Below are 18,038 nucleotides of genomic sequence, written 5' to 3'. Positions count from 1 at the left end.
AACATAATAGACCATTTGACATCTGCTGATACACATGGCTAGTTCATCACTAAGACCCATATAGGCGTCATCATAGGAATTATGATTTGTTACAACTTTTAATATTTAACTAGCAGACCCGACAGACTTCGTTCTGTCAAATAGATTTGGAATAAGGCAGTTAATTTCTTTAATTCTCCTGAACAGAACCGTCTCCATGAGGATAGTGCGGTGTGTGAGGGTCAGCTCGGGTGAACTAAGTATCTTCGCTTCCAGAACTATGGTCACCCTTTTGGACCCACTAAAAACCCGGACTGGGATATCTGCCAGAGGACTTCACACTAAGAGGATAACTTAAGGTTCAAACCTGATTGAAAAATAATCTAAAGGGATAGTGGGAACCTAAAGGTGACAAATATTTATAAAGTGGGTGCTTCAATGACCAAACATAGAGATACCTAATTATTTATTATTATTATTATTATTAACGTAGGGTTAATAACCAATGTAATAAAGAATAATGAAATAAGACGTATATAGGTATTTTCAGTAATCGCTTTATTGTAAATCAAGTGAATCATAATTATTAACAAATATCTGTTTTATTTTTATTGTAGTGCTTTACGATATACAATGTTTTTTGTTTGATTAACTGGTGAATATACAAACAAATCTGATGGTTTTCCAATACGGGAACAGGCAACATACAATTGACCACGTGAGAAACATGGGTTTTCTAGATTAATACCACAAACACCTAATGATTGCCCCTGACACTTATTTATGGTCATAGCAAAGCAAGCCGCACTGGAAACTGTAGTCGTTTAAATTCAAGTGGTACATCAGCCGAAATCATTGGGATGCGTGGTATCAAAACGTCTTCTCTTTTATGCTTTCCTTTAGTTGCTTCTATCACGTTGTTAAATAATTTTTTTATCGCTAACTGTGTGCCGTTACAAAGATGCGGTTGGTATATATCTCAACATTATAACTACCGATCCAACCTTTAATTGAAGATTGTGAGGTGGCAATCCTGGTAAATCCAGCGAGTTTAAAAATTCAGGCAGATAGTTAACGACATCATCTTGGTTAGTAGCCGAATCAACTGATTTATATATCATTAATTCGCCTGTAATTTGTGCTTGAATTTTGAAATTTAATTTATTTACATCTTTGTTTTTAGCAGCCAATATAATTTTGGTTTCATTAATCATGGTTTCTGTAATTTTGAGCTACATCTGGAAACACTTTTTGAATAAGTTCATCTTTTAATCGAGTTAACTGACAAAAACTTTGAAAAAAGTTAATGCCACCAGTCATGTCTCCAGATTGGTCATTTTGCAACTTGACACGCATATTCTTGTTTAAGTGTAATACCTTGACATGTTTCCACAAATTGGAGGACTTAAACATGCATTGATTTCATCAGCTAGCGTTGACCGTGAAATTACTGGCAATATTTGACGTTAATCTCCTGCTAATAAAATCATTGCACCACCAAATAGGTTATGATTGCTCCGTAGATCTTACCTGTTCCCGTGTTGGAAAACCATCAGATTTGTTTGTATATTCACCAGGTAATCAAACAAAAAACATTGTATATCATAAAGCACTTCAATAAAAATAAAACATATTTGTGTTAATAATTATGATTCACTTGATAATAAAGCGATTACTGTAAATACTTACATACGTTTTATTTTATTAGTTTTTATTACATCGGTTATTAACCCTATGTTAATAATACATAATTAATTATCTCTATGTTTTGTCATTGAAGCACCCACTTTATAACTATTTGTCACCTTTAGGTTCCCACTATCCCTTTAGATTATTTTTCAATCAGATTTGAACCTTAAGTTCCCATCTTAGTTTGAAACCCTCAGGCAGACAGCCCAGTCGGGGTTTTTAGTGGGTCCAAAAGGGTGGCCAAAATTCGTGGAAGCGAAGATACTTAGGTCGCCCGAGCTGACCCTCACACACCGCCCTATCATCATGGTGATGGTTCTGTTCAGGAAAATTAAAGAAATAAACTGCCACATTCCAAATCTATTTGACAGAACGAAGTCTGTGGGGTCCGCTAGTAATTTAATATAAACTTCATTGAATAGCAATAAAGTTTAAATTGACTCTACATTTAGTTAGAAAATTTTTGTATGGGAAAAATAAAGGGCTTTTTTAGGGTTTTCCCGGAAATTATTCGAATTTTTCTTGCCGTAAAAACCATCCTTAGACTTTTAAAGGAACATTTTAAAAAAAGAATTGTTATGATTGGTCCATGCGTTGTTGAGTTATGCGCTTACCAACACATTTTGCGATTCATTTTTATATTATAGATATAAACGTCAAATATATTTAATTTCATACGTAATATACCAACTGTCTCTTTAATATATAAATGCTTTATTTTTGTTTTAAGTTTTTGTTCTTTATTACTCCTTTTTATTTTTATTTCCAGCTTGAGTGACCAATATGAGACTAATAATAAACGTTTCCCAGAAGGTTTTATGTTTGGTGTGGCGACTTCTGCATACCAAGTGGAAGGTGAGTACTTTATTTTTGTTACATATTTAAGATTTCCTTGAAAACTTATCCCAAATGTGGACTCTTTGGAGAATATAAAATTGTTTTTGTTTATCAAATCTGTATCATTTTGTTTGTCGATGATCAAATACTTTTAGCAGAAGTCAACGACGACATCGTGTACCTAATAAAAATCTGGAAGCAGGACTTTTGAGCTGGGATTGGGAAATAATTATAAAAAAACGCAAAATAGAATAAATGCCATGAAAATGATGGTTTGGAGAGAAAGCTGCAGATTAACCAACGAATTAGAGAACAAATGAATGTGTAAGAGACACTATTATAGTCCTAAATTACAGTGAAACAAACAAATAAAAACAGCAATGGAAAAGGGATTACTAAAAAAGGAAAAAAAGAAATGGCGATTGGAATGTGGTAAACTGCAAACATAATATGCTGTGTATAGCCAATCTTTATCATAATTCTCTTTGGTGTTTATTTCTGTGTGGTATCAGCAGTTGTAATGACATTTTCCCCTAATTTTCAAAAACCACATAAAAAAGCACTCAGAATTAAAAAAATTCTTGTCATTCCAGTTTGATTTCATAGATTCATATTTACATTATTCCATGAATTTTTATTTTGGTACCTATCGATAATAATACCTTTTATAGATATTTCTCGTCTAATTGTCTACCACCATGTGATTTTCTGAAATCAAAACTTTTTATAGTGCTAGGTTGTAGTATTTTTAATTTTATTATTTCATTATCTTAAAGCTAGTTCTTACTTCTGTCAATTCTGGCTATTTTATCATTCTCTGTGTTTTGTAATAATACCTTTTTTTAGTTTTAGATGGCTCTTAGATTTCAATAATTAAGATAAAATGTAATGCCTTTTTATAAATCTGAAAATCTTTCCATATGTCATTGAAATTCATAACAAATATTAACCCAGGCCGTTCAGATAGAGCGATCTATGCTGTCTTTAAATGGATAATCAGAAAGACCGGATTAAAAAGAAAAGACAGTTAAGAAATAAAATGTAGATCAAACTGGCAACAGGTGTATGTTTTCAAAAACTTGATAGTGTGTAAAATTTTTTATTTACTTTCAACATGTCACATGCCATCTTCAGAGCTTCCTATAAAGAACAATACTTTAAGAGAATTGTTTGTATTAAATACAAAGATAAAAATAAATTACGTCTTATAGGAGGTTATACATACCTACCTCATAAAAAAGTAATTTTAACACAAAACGCATTAAATGACACATTCAAGGCAAAAGCCTTTAGGAATTAAACCCTTTTAAGATTTGAAAAATCGCATTTGAGATTGCTTATTAAACCAATGGCTGCCTTGTTAAACCAAAGGAACAGCTGTACATTAGAATGTCAGGAAGGCAGAAGCAAACCTAAGCGACACCTCTGTCAAAAAATTAAAATTTATTAAGTTAATTTTCAAATTTCTTTTTAAAAGTGAAGATTTAAATATCCAAAATTATCAAAAACCAATCAAAACCTATTAAAGTTTGACCGTCTAGAATAAAAATTGTAAAAACCAAAAACAAGAGGATATCTTATCCATTAATTTCAGAGCTCAATATACTTTATCAACAGTGCAAGCAACTATACTTTATCAACAGTGATGATAAATTTAAATACGTCATTGTTAGATAGATTCGTATCGACTTGACCAAACAGCAAAAAATACCCCAGAGTAACTAGTGAATGAAAATCACGAACACGATCAGTTAAATTAAAGGATAATGGTCTAAACACCTATAACAAATGTTTAAACAAAATTAATTACTTAAAAATAGGATCAAATGTGCAATTTAATAATCTAATTATTAACACAGCTTTGAGGATTTCTTTTTAGTTTTCTATTGATTTGATTAGATTTGTCAAACTTTATCAAGAAGTGTTCTTTATTTTGTCAATTTTATCGTTACCTACGATACCTTTGAAGGCAAAAAGTGTGATTCGTCTCGTACAAATGATAATCAAAACTAGATTTATTAATCTTTGTCATGAAGTGTTCTTTAAGTTGTCAATTTTATCTTTAGTGTGTGAGAGAATAGATTTAACATTTTTTTTTACAGTTAAAGGCTAGCTTTATTTTTGGAATACTCTTTTAGATTTTGATTATATTATCTGAAGGATATCCTATATAAGATATTGATCCAAACAAAACTTCTAAGTTAGAGTTGGGTTATTAGGGGCAGAGTTGTAAGCTAGGGATATGTTCCTTTTATTATTAGTTTGTTCAATATGAAATTCACCAATGTAGCAGAGTAACCATTACTGAGTGCAAGATGTTTAATAATTTCTGATTTAAAATTAGTGTCTGATGGTGGTAAGTTAAGTAATCTATGGAAATAACAATAAAAAGAAGCCATCTTCTGTTGAAAAGGATGATCAGAAGATCTAGGGATAGTGTGGTCAGTCTGAGTAGGTTTTTTAACTCTGAAAAACTTAATTTGTCACTTATTCTGGTTAAAGTTAAATCTAGGATATTATTAGAAATATTAGACTCTGTTTCTAAAGTAAATCAAAAAGCAGGATGTAAGTGCAAGTTGTTAAGTGCATTTAGAATAATTTCAGCATCTGAAAAATTTCTATCTATAGGGGCTAATATATCATCTACATTATATAAATCAATGTAAAATGTTTTGAAAGAGACTATTGTATAAAGAATAATTGATTGATTATTGAAGATATTATTATTTTCTGTTTTTCAAGAATAAATCTGCTAACAAGAGCGATAAGGGATTACCCATAGCTAGACCTTGTACTTGTCTATAAATGGCATCGTTAAAAGAAACGAAAACTTGTGATAAGCAAAATTTAAGCAAAATCATTAGTTTGTATTTCAAGAATGATTTCCGAAGTGGAAATTGAAACGTCAATAAACGTACTTTAACCTTTAATTGTGGCTTATTCCCATTTAAATAGAATATTTGTAAGTTAAAAAATAAATAATGACATTCCATATATGATAAACAAGAGATCCTGAAAATCATCAAAAAGTACTACCGAATATTATATATTCAAGATGCTTATATTTTAGAGGTAGAAATCCCAAGCCTACAAAATCAATAATCAGAGAATTTACCAGATATAAACGAAGAGGAAATTAAATCAGTGTTAAAAGGTATGAAGAACAACAATGGCATTGTAAGTGAAATGATAAAACTAGGAGGAGAATGCACCTTAAAAGCGTTACAAATTCTTTATAATGCCTGCCTCTTTGAAGAAATTACTAACAGACTAAGACCTAAACTTGATTTTCACCAATCACTAGAGTAAAACGGATTCAGGAGTGGCTTTGTAACTAATCACCATCTACAAGTAATAAAATCCTTGATAGACAAAGGTATAGAATACAACAAGCCACTGACATTAATATTTGTAGACTTTTTGACTCAGTCCAGCATAGTTCCATGTTAAGACCTCTTATAGAATGCAGTATTCTCAATAATCTAGTTCTAATTTTTGTTCCCAGTTTTACATTGCATAATAAAGCTATTATCTTATTGAAAGCACTTTTATTCATCTCAATGCGTCGTTTTATTTCAAGGCTGCGGTCATTTAGCTTACATCCCAAGTAATTGTGTTTAGGTATTTTCTTTATAGCTTTTCTTTTAACGTAGATTGTTTCGTCTTCAATCTTTTTCTTAGAGCTATTCCATACCTCTCGCAGTACTGCGTAGTGCGATCAACAAAAATTTGCTGTTTTCTTCTGTCCGCAAGGAGTATTGTATCATCTGCATATCTGAGATTATTCACTACTGTCCTGTTAATTGATGGAGGTACACCTGCGGTAATCAGGAATACACTATAAAATTTCTTTTGGTATCTGTGGATTACAAAAAAGATAGTATTAATTTAATATGTAAATTTGATTATTTTATTAGTAAGATATATTAATAAAGTCAATGTTTTACAGGTGCTTGGAACGTAGACGGTAGGAGCCCAAGCATTTGGGACAACATGACCCACGAAAACCCTGATTTTACACCGGATAGGAGCAATGGTGATGATGCTTGTCTATCTTACTACAAATACAAGGAAGATGTCCAGATTATGAAAGCTATGGGTGTAAAGCATTATAGATTTTCCATTTCTTGGTCTAGAATTCTTCCTACCGGTAAGTTAATGGATAAGACGAAGTTCTGTTTTTTATTATTGTTTGTACGATAAGGTCGAATAATTTCTTAAAATATTTTATAATATATTGTCATAGATGTAATGTACCTTAGAACTAAACACAGTAAAACAAAGTCACACCACGTTAACTCATCTATAATGACAAGTTAGATCCTGTCGAAGCTTATAGTAACTTTTTCGAATTTTTGAATAATTAAAAACCCAAAAATATATTTGAAACAACTTATAGTTTAGTAAGTAGCAAACAGAAGTCAAAAGATTTTATACGTGCTCATAAAACGAAACGACATATTGAAAAAAAAAACATACATACAATATTTTAAAACGGGAATATTTAACCAACGTTTACTAAATCATATATGTTCATTTAACCTTCGCAAGTATGTGCACTCACAAAGCTAAACTTGGTATATTTTCGATTACGCAAATATCAACGGAAAGTTAAGTTTTCCATTTAAAACTAAAAGATCGTAAAATAATTAAATGGATTAGAGAGATACGTGGCAAAAACGCAATAAAATAACTTCATGGAAATTTGCAGATTATACCATTTCACAAAATAATCATCATCTAGCCTCCAACGTTCATTGCTGAACATAGGCCTCTTGAATGCTTTTCAAATTAGTCCGATTTTGCTCCATCTTATTCTAATTGGTAGACATTTTCTCTGTCATCGGTCCATCTCGTTGGGAGTCGAATTTGTTTTTAGCTTGTATTCGGGGTCTCTATTCCAAAATTTTTTTCGTCTAGCGAATATCAATTGATTTTGTTACATAATCTCTGTAATTTCATTTTAGTGTTGTTATTATTTCAATAATGTTTGCTACTCCTGTTCTTTTGCGTACTACGATTAGGTATTCTCTATCACGTGGAGAAACCCCAACATAATTCTCTTCATTTCTCTTTCCTCAACTTGTAGTTTCAGTGCTGTTTTTATTCGTGTTAAGATTTTGGCACCATAGCTCATTATTAGTACAATGCACTGACTAAATATTTTTCTTTTTAGAGTCTGACCTTATTTGGTTGTCTCGATTTATTCTGATCTCATGACCCAATTATTTGTAGGAGTCAAATGACTCGATATCCCTTACATCAATCAGAGATATTTTTACTATGGACTAAATTGGTCATTAATTGTGTTTTTGAAATTTTTTTTAAGATCGACTCTTTTTGTGGCGGTATGGAGCTATAGTATATATATCAGCAAACGTAAGATTACTTAAACGTTTTCATATCTATTGCTTTACACGCGTATTCTCGCAAAGTTGTTAACAATTTAGGAGACATTTTGTCCTATTGCTGGAAGTCACTTTTAATACGAAAGGTCCCAATAGCCTCATTAAGTCTTACACAAATTGTAGCTTGCTCATATATGTATTTGATAAGGGATATTTATCGGTGATCTATCCTACATTGCGTTAGAACATAAAGCCGACCCCTGAAGTATCAGGGTAAAACTTTTAACTTATATTCAATGTTTTTTTTAATTAATGACTTGATTGTTTACAAATGATCATTTGTTCAATATTCATCTCGGTTTCCTGCTTGCTCGAAGGCTTGATAGAAGTCTAGTTTTAGTTGTTATCGTGACAAACAACTATAAATGTGAGATAACAAGATAATAGGTCTATAGTTCTTTAGCTCCGTTATATTTTCATTTTTGTGCATGACTTCTATAATAGCTTTATTCCACTCAGACTGTGTCACTTCTTTTGAAAGATATATTAATGTTTGCAATTGCAGTTAGCTTAAATCCAAAATAACTCTCAATCTCCCAAGCTCTCAGAAAGCATAAATAAGCTCCCAAGCTTATTATTGCTCTCATTTTTATCGATTCTTTAAGTTCTAAATAGTTAAATCAAGTTCTTTATTTTTAAAGTATTTTGCTTATTTTTCTAATGTTTTAAAAACAATAAATACTGATAGCATTATCAATTTAATTTAATTATCTTGTTTGACTACCTCTTCTGACATCTTCAAGTTTATTGTATGTAATGTATTTATAATATATTATATTTTTATTGATTATACAGTCCAATGTTAAGGTCAAAATTGCAATAAGACCACTCTACAATCCACTGGCTAATTACATTGCAAAATTTCTTCATAAACAAAATTATAATGTTTTACGTCGTACGTGAAAGGTTACGAGTACGACGCAGAGTAATGTGCAATAGAGGTCAAGTACCAAGATCGAATCAGTTGCCTTTTTTCTATCAGTTTGCTATCCATGAATTTAATAATGAAGAGTAAAATAATGCAAGAGTTATATATTCAATAGTTTCTTTGCTAAAGTTTTGACCGCGAAATTATTAAGAAAACCTTATACAGTCTGTCCCAAACCCTTCTTTCAGTGCGTCACTAATTTTGACGTCATATAGGATTTTAAGAATGTCGAGAATTATTGCATGACATTTTAGTTAAATCTGACAGTTGCAGGATTGTAATCGGCTAAATGTGAAAAGATTATTTTTTTTAAAATGTGAAGTAAAAACTTTAAGAATTCAAATTTTTTTACTTTACATATTAGAGGTCCCGTCCTGTATAAAATTTTTTATTGCGCATTATATTGGAACGGCATTTTGTCATAATTGCTATTCTATACATTCCAAAGAAAGTGCTTAATTAGCTAAGATTTATTTATGGATATATTATTATTTATTATAAACACTATGGAATTGGAATGTTTGTTTATTTAAAATAATGTTTCCTCCTATAGAATCTTTTAAGAGTTGACTGCGAGATAAAAAAATTTACTGGCAATTGCAAGGCATCAAAGCAAACATTCCTGTGATAAAATAGCGTCGATTGAAATCAGTCATATTCGGATAAGTAATTTTCGGAAAGTTTCTGTGGCAGCCATTAGTTTCATTTTGTGAAGATTTATCATAAAATCGTGAAAATAGTTTAAATAGTGAGTTATTCTACTAGATTGGGTGTGCAAATGAAAGAGTGTTATGAAGTTTAGGTAAAAAAACAATGGACAGTTTAAATAGTAAAGCAGTTGATTTTTGAGTTAATCTACCAGTTTCGGTATGCAGATGAAATAGTGTCAATGGAGTTTAGTTAAAAAACAAGATACCGAATGTAAAATGAATATTATATTTCAAACAATCCACAATCCGATTCAGAACCTAATTCATTAAAATCAATGATTACAGGGGATATGTGGCTGGCATCAATTATATCTTATATTTTAATAAAATGTGGTTCTAAAAAGAACCGTTTTAATACATATGAATATCTTCTAATTGAAAATAATTTAATAATTTTAATATTAGGCTTTGTTCTTTCTCGGTATATCTCGGCATATTTAAAATATTTTTATGACAATAAATACAAAATTAAATTTTCACTGTAAAATGTCTGAAAATACTAACCTGGAATGACAATTATCATTTTATCAGTTGACATTATCATAGTACTGTCACTATTGAGACCATCTGCGTCAAATTATATTTATGCGCATTATTGATTGGATATCTATTTAGCGCATTCTAAACTCCAACCAATTATATATCCAAAGTAGAATTCGCTTTAATATGCAAATACCTGTGAACGATATATAATTTTTTAAGTTCTATGTATAATAACCACAGACTTACGTTTTTTTCTGTCACTTCTAGCTTAATGCGTTAGAGAGAATTCGATCAACTATGACGCACTGAAAGAAGGGTTTGGGATGAACTGTATATCAACTTTACATTGGTACCTCATTACAGTCATCACGTTTGGCAGATTTGCAATCACCAGTCTCATACTTTAAATATTTTCCTCTAAGGTGACATACAAATCTCACAGTATATTAAATTTTTAAGATAATAATTATTAATTTTTTATTTTTATTTTTCTTTTTGTAAATTTTTTCAAATTATACTATTATGAATACTAATTTTAGGGACAACGTCATTTAATAATGCTCTATTCAATATCGTATTATCCAGTAAATCCAGTTCTTTGCCCCGGCTATGTTATATTAATTGCATTTGCATAAAAAGCAGGATATTTATGTTGAAATTGCTTTTCTTCTTGAAAGGCAAATCAATCAAGTTTAAAACTTTTGCTCTCAAAATAAACTTTAAATTGAATTTTTAAAAAAAATTACTGACTGATAATTTGACGTTTTATGTCAAATTATGTTATATTGTATTTTTGAATTTTTGTATTTTATAATTATGTATTATACAGTCGATCCGCCGGATCTTTGCACATCGTCATCATTCTTATTATAGGAAATAAATCAAAACATGTGAGTCAAACGTATGTCGGCTATAAGAATTATTATAAAAATTAGAAAATGGCTAATATTACAATTGACGTTTTTATACTTCACTTTTATTTCATTTATTGCATTTAGAAAACTGGATACGTATACATTTATGAACGTGATTTTTCAATTTTTGGAAACCTATAGGTTGTCCAATAACATCTACAGTAAATAAATATTTAAACCATAGTAATAAGAAATTAAAGTATTTTTATTGAATATAAGCAAATATATGCTACTGACATATCGTCAGATGATGTTCCTGTTGTTGGTAAATATCGGTTTAGATTTAAGAAGGTTACAAAAAAGAATAGTAACAAAAATGTGATATGAGAAGACTAAAATGTGAGTAAACAAAAGAGACGTTTTTAAAGATTAGATAAGAACATCTAATAGAAAAAAGAGAAAAAGAACAGTCAGATGAATGACAAGATACTGCAACTCATGGAAAAAAGAAAAAAATCAAAGAACAACACAAGAATGTACAACAATATTCACAGACAAATAAGAACACAAATACGAAAGGCCCAAGAAAATTGGTTAAAATCACAGTGTGAAGAAATATATTTATTGAAAGAACGATACGTTTAAAATGCATAAACAAGCAGCTGGTCTTTAGAAATTAAATACAGCTAACAAACTGCGAGATCAACAGAGAAACATCATCACAGATAAAAATCAAGAAATTTGCATATGGACCAAGTTTATCAAAGAACTCTGATGATAGTAGATCCCAACAACCTCCATCCCACATATGTAATGACCACTTACAAATCACATCAAATGAAGTGGAAAAGGCAATATTACAACCAAAAGATGCCAAAGCTCCTGGACCTGACAATGCACATGCTGATCATAAAACTATTTAAAACCAACGGTACTCAACTCCTAATAAAAATATTTAATGAACCAAGAACATGGCTGAAGTCACGCCGACGTTTATTGCTGTACCAAAGAAAACAAAATCCGTATCCTGCAGTGATTTGCCGACCATCAGCTTAATGAACCATCTTTTAAAGTTATTTCTAAAAATCATACATCAAAGAATATATAGACTGTGCGAAGAAAAATTCAGCCGTAGTAAAAAGTTTAGTTTTCGGAATGCAGTGGGTACGAGAGAGGCTCTCTTTAGCATAAAACGGCTATTTCAACGATGTAGAGATGTGAACTGCAATACATATGCATGCTTCATTGATGACCATAAAGCATTCAGGTTAATGAACAGAAAGAGTAAAAATTGGGACCATTCCTTAGAAATTAAATGTAGGATAGAGAAAGCCAAATCTACATTTCAAAAATGGCTAAGCTATTCAAATGTCATGATTTATTCACACCCATAAAAATCAGGTTACTACCATGTTATATCTTTCGTATACTATTGTACGGAGTTGAGTCGTGGACTTTCACAGACACTACCTGCAGGAACATTGAGGCTTTCGAAATGTGGCTTTATCGTCGAATCCTGAAGATATCTTATACCGGTCACGTTACTAATCAGGACGTTTTATTAAGAATGGAAAAAGAAAAACAGCTGATAACCACAATAAAAACAGCCAAAATAGAATACCTTGGTCACATCATTAGCAACAACGAAATATATTAATTGCTGCAACTAATTTTACAGGAAAAAGTAGATGGAAAACGAGGCTCAGGAAGGCGAAGGATTTCCTGGCTGAAGAATCTATGTATGTGGTTCAACACAACAAATATTTTCAGACCAGCAGTGTGCAAAGTACAAATTGTCATGATAGTCGCCAATATCCGAAACGGGTAGACACTACAAGAAGATCTAAAAAACTGAATATAAATCTACTCCAGTGCTCCATCATCTTGATAATTTTGTTTATTCAGTGTTAAATATGGTTTCAGACTTAAGTAATCACTTTGTTTTAAAAAATGGTCATACAAAAATTAACACAACGAACTTCAAATAAAGAAATCTATGCATAATAAATTAAAAAATAGAAAACTTGAGCTGGGTAAAAAAGAATTTATTATAACAATAATATAATTTAAATATTTATTGAAGCCTCATACACTATACAGCCATGTAGTCAATCATAAATTTAAGAATTCTTCACTGTCAGAATCTGAGCCACTCATATTACCAGTGTCTATTATGATTGGTTTAATGTTAGTGTCAACCATATTTTTTTCTCGGATATACCACTTTGTAATAATTTCATGAGTATGTTTCACACATTTTTCCCAAATTTCTGTGTTACATTGGTTTAGTGCCTCTTTCCACATATTTATAACAGCATTATCAGAATGTCCATCTCTACCAAGATTCTTATTGTAATATGACTTGCAGTTTGCCCAAATTAATTCAATAGCGTTGAATTCACAGTGATAAGGAGGTAGTCTCAACACTTCATGGCCGTGTTCTTTTAGTAGTTCATGCTAACAGATGTTTTGCCAATAAATGCAACTTCTTTATCCCTTAATTCATTACTATACTTTGCAGAGTAACATGTTTCTCTAAAAAAAAAAGAACAGATAAGTACAGAATAAACCACACTGTTATAACTAGTTCAATGAAAAAGAAGTAATACTTTGATTTTATAAAACTATAAATTATTTCAAATTAAAAAACTCACAAGAAAATTGACTTAATATCCATTAATGTATTCAGCAGAAATTTTCTTAAACTACTCTCAACAATCTTTTTTACAACATACATTTATATAAAGTATTGATTAAAAAGTACCTTCTGGTTATCATGGTACATGATACCATTATCTTATGGTATATCAAATTCAGATTGAAGAAATTTTTAACTACTTACTTTGTTGGTACATGTCGTATACTGTATTACGCACTGCCATTTTTGATCCCTCAGACAGATCAGTTGTTTTGTTTTTCGGACGAGGTCTACTTTTGCCTGGCTTTGAAAGAATGTGATTATTTTCTTTCCTTTTAATAATTGTACATACTGTTCGTCGTTATATTTTTAATGCAGCAGCTAATCTCTTAAATAAAGAATTGTTTAATGATTTTCATAAACGAACATACATTTCAATATATTACCTGTTGAACAGACGAAAATGGCTCCAAAGGCCCTCCATTTACTTTTTCTAATTCGAAATACTCCAACACATTCAACACAAGTTGCTAAGCTTGAGAAGTTAAAGGGTTGCCAGGCATACTCTAAAAATAAAAACCTTTAAAAATATTTCATATTGTCCGTTGACGTAGTTTTAGCTATATTTAAATAATTAATGTCAATTTAGAGGTTAAAAAAATTTATTATTCGTTATTAGCTAATACATGAATTCTTACCTTAATAAATTGAACACGAAGGTAAGGGTCAGTCGTTATAACAACTGTTTGTTAAAAATATGTATATTTAAAGTATGAAAAAGGATTGATTATTTAAATCAAACGAAAATAATTTATAAAAATATTACACTCTGTCAAAACAAAATTTCCAATTGTCATGTCAATTGTCAGTAGACGAATCTATGGCTGTCTTTGTTCAATGCATGGTGTTGTGTATGGACAGGCGGTTCAAGTTAATAGTTTTAGTTTCTGTGAGTAGGAAAGAGACGTAACATAAAAAATAATTCGTGAATAATGTCATACTTGTGCAAAGATCCGGCGGACCGACTGTATGTATTAGTGTATTAGTGTTTTCCATGTTAATATGGCTGGCGAACTATTACAATCTTAATATATAGTTAGTACTTTTTACGAATAGAATGTCATAAAACTAATTAGATATAATATATTTTAGTTGTTTTGAACAAGAAACTAAACTGTTTCGAAAGCTCGACTTTCAATAAAAAAGTCAACATATATAAGTGTTTTAATCACTAGGCCTTTTGACCGCAACCTCACAAATCTTTGGAAGTTTTACTGTATTAGTCGGTCACAAACAACTTGCAAATATATATATATATATATATATATATATATATATATATATATATATATATATCTTCTTCTTCTTCAGTGCCTTATCCGGTCCGGATGTTGGCGATCATCAAGGCTATCATGGTTTTGTTGACTGCTCTGCGAAACAGCTCCGCTGAGGTCATCCCAAACCATTGTCGGAGATTTTTCAACCACGAGATACGACGGCGTCCCGGTCCTCTTCTGCCAAATACTTTACCCTGCATAACAAGTTTAGGAATTCGATATTTTTCTTCGTTCCGCATCACGTGGCCGAGGTACTCAAGCTTACGTTGTTTAATTAAATTAAGCACTTCTTTTTCTTTTGTCATGCGCTGTAAGACCTCAACGTTGGTGACATGGTCCACATAAGATATTTTGAGTATCCTTCTGTATATCCACATCTCGAAGGCTTCGATTCGTTTTTCCTTGGTTCCCAAACTGAGATCACTGCAGCACAGCAAGGATCTCAACTTAATAAATGTAGACCGTGCCATTTCAATTCTGGATCTAATCTCTTGAGCGTAGTCCCATTGTACGTTGAGGGTAGTTCCGAGGTAAGTGAATCTGTCGACTCTCTGGATCTCTTCGCTACCTGCTATTAGTGCCCCGGGATCTAAATTTGTACGGCTGACAACCATGAATTTAGTTTTCTTAATATTAAGGTTCAGTCCGTATGATACGCTCACAGTTCGCACTCGGTCTAGTAAGGCCTGCAGATCGTTTAGGCTGGTTGCTAGTAACACAGTGTCATCGGCGTAGCGGATATTATTGATGTATTTACCGTTCACTCGGATTCCCATGTCTAGGTTTGTGAGGGCTTCATTAAAAATCTCCTCAGAGTATATATTGAAAAGAGTCGGCGATAGCACACATCCTTGCCTTACTCCTCGCATGATCTTCACTTGGTCGGTCAGTTGGTCTTCGACCTTGACTTGAGCACGCTGGTTCCAGTATAAATTCATGATGATCCGAATGTCCTTCTCATCCAATCCTACTCTTTGTAGTGCGGTGACCAGTATATATATATATACATATATATATATATATACATATATATATATATATATATATATATATATATATATATATATATATATATATATATATATATATATATATATATATATATATATAGTTTACTCCTGAGGAAGCTATTAAATAAATAGCGAAATATTGAGTATCTCAGAAAAAAGAAAGATTTTCATTACAGACCACTTTACCCGATAATTCGAACGTATTTATATATATATATATATTATCATCATCATTATTCTCAGCATATTCTACCGATTATGGTGTAGCCTCCCTTACATATTCATTCTTCATATCTGCACACGATTGTCTAAAATTCGCTTTCTGTGCCGTGTTGCAAGGCTTGTTTCCTTATATCATAGTCTTATCTTAAATTTTGCTTAGATGCTTTGCTCTTAAATTATTTCTTAGACTTTGAGTTTCGATATTATATTTATCTTTAGTGTCCAAGTTTCGCAGCCGTATGTCATGATTGGTAGTATACACTGATAGAATGCTGTTTTCTTCAAGTGGATTGGCATCTTCTATTTGAATATAACTGCATTTCTACCAAAAGATGTTCAAGCTAGTTTCATCTTTCTGCTGCTCGTTGTAGCTTGTTGTACATGGATTTTGTTTTTGTTAAGTTCATTTTCAGGCCAACTTCATTGCTAGCTGCATTTAAGTCGCTTATATGTAAGTTCTTGTAGTTTTGCAGGATTATTAGCAATCAGCACTAATTTCTATGACGGTCCCGTCCATGATTCTAACAACAAATCAATCAAATATAAAAAACTTCCCTTTATTAATGGTCCAACTCATTCTGTCATATCCATATTCAAAAATGTTCCTAATATTAGTATAGCTAAATATAATACCATGAACAACATACAACTATTTTCAAAAATCAAAGACCCAGTACCAACCTTAATTTTTAAGGTTTAAAATTTTAAATTTTAAAATAAAATTTTTAGGTTACCCAGACCAGATCAATGAAGCAGGAATAACATACTACCGAAACCTCATCAAAGAACTTAGAGATAACGATATAGAACCCTTAGTAACTATCTCCCATTGGGATTTACCTCTAACCCTCGAAGAGCTGGGAGGCTTCCAGAATCCAGACATCCAAACTTGGTTCCCTAATTATGCCAGAGTACTCTTTCAGAATTTCGGAGATGAAGTTAAATACTGGATCACTTTCAATGAACCGAGACAGACTTGTATGGGTGGATACGCCTTCGGATACTTTCCACCCGCCGTTCATTCTGAGGGACTTCTTGAATATACGTGTGCTCATAATTTGCTTAGAGCTCACGCTAGAGCCTGGCATGTGTATGATAAAGAATTTAGGCCTACACAGAAAGGTATATAGAAATATTTTTTGCAAAAATTTTATACATATTATTTTACTGTATTTTTTTAAGGAAATATATCAATTGTTCTTGATACGGCGGCCTATGTACCAGCTTCAGACAGCGAAGAAGATAAAATTGCTGCAGATACAAAATTCCATTTCGAGGTAAATTCTGTATAAATTATGTAAAAAAGTATGGTTGCTTCGAGTTTTGTAATTCTGTGTTTCGTCACTTCTTCATTTATTTAAACCCATATGAATTCTAATATATTTACCTTTAGGTTAAAGTTACGTTTTTCTTTTTCTTTCTACCTCCCCGATAAGCCTCGCCCTGTTTTATCTTCGAATGGATTTTTATTGAATGTTTAGTTTTCCTCTTAATTTGTTTGTTCTTGTGGTACTTCTTTGGCAGTTTGTTGATTTACTTCGAGCTTTGTTTATCAATTTGTTTGCTCTCCCGTTCTACTTATATGCATTTATTCCTTTTCTTTTTTCTGTATAGTATTAAGTCATTTATGATCTCTCTTATACATCAGTTTTTCTATTTCATAAACCCATACTGGCACGACTATACACAATAATTCATTATTCCATTCTACAAAACATAAATTAGCAGCCTACCATAGCATGTTGCATAGATTAATAGAAACTATTATTTTAGAAAACAACTTCAAGATAAAATTGAATATTACTAAGCAAATAGCAGTAAACAATGGGTATAACGAACAAACAATAAATAAATTAAAAACTACATAAGAAAGCCTTAAAATTAGTATAGTATTTTTAATACCAGAGAAAAAACTCAGTACCTTCTGCTCGTATACATATACA

The 18,038-nt window shown here is 31.3% G+C and overlaps 2 protein-coding genes across 2 annotated transcripts in view; one reads left to right on the top strand and one right to left on the bottom strand.

Moving 5' to 3' along the window:
• LOC140450391 (acyl-CoA Delta-9 desaturase-like) overlaps positions 1-18,038 on the bottom strand; it is a 212,434-nt gene that overhangs the window by 172,738 nt on the left and 21,658 nt on the right. The gene's annotated exons all lie outside the window — the stretch shown is intronic.
• The window catches only part of LOC140450382 (myrosinase 1-like), a 37,670-nt gene that overhangs the window by 2,353 nt on the left and 17,279 nt on the right, over positions 1-18,038 (top strand). The window contains exons 2-5 of the mRNA XM_072543981.1: positions 2,438-2,523; positions 6,455-6,655; positions 16,825-17,217; positions 17,278-17,372. Coding sequence (XP_072400082.1) covers positions 2,438-2,523; positions 6,455-6,655; positions 16,825-17,217; positions 17,278-17,372 — 775 coding nt within the window. The remainder of the gene's footprint in view (positions 1-2,437; positions 2,524-6,454; positions 6,656-16,824; positions 17,218-17,277; positions 17,373-18,038) is intronic.

This window comes from Diabrotica undecimpunctata, chromosome 1 (assembly GCF_040954645.1).
Source record: "Diabrotica undecimpunctata isolate CICGRU chromosome 1, icDiaUnde3, whole genome shotgun sequence".
NCBI classification, from domain to species: domain Eukaryota; kingdom Metazoa; phylum Arthropoda; class Insecta; order Coleoptera; family Chrysomelidae; genus Diabrotica; species Diabrotica undecimpunctata.
This window is presented reverse-complemented; position numbering and strand designations above follow the sequence as displayed.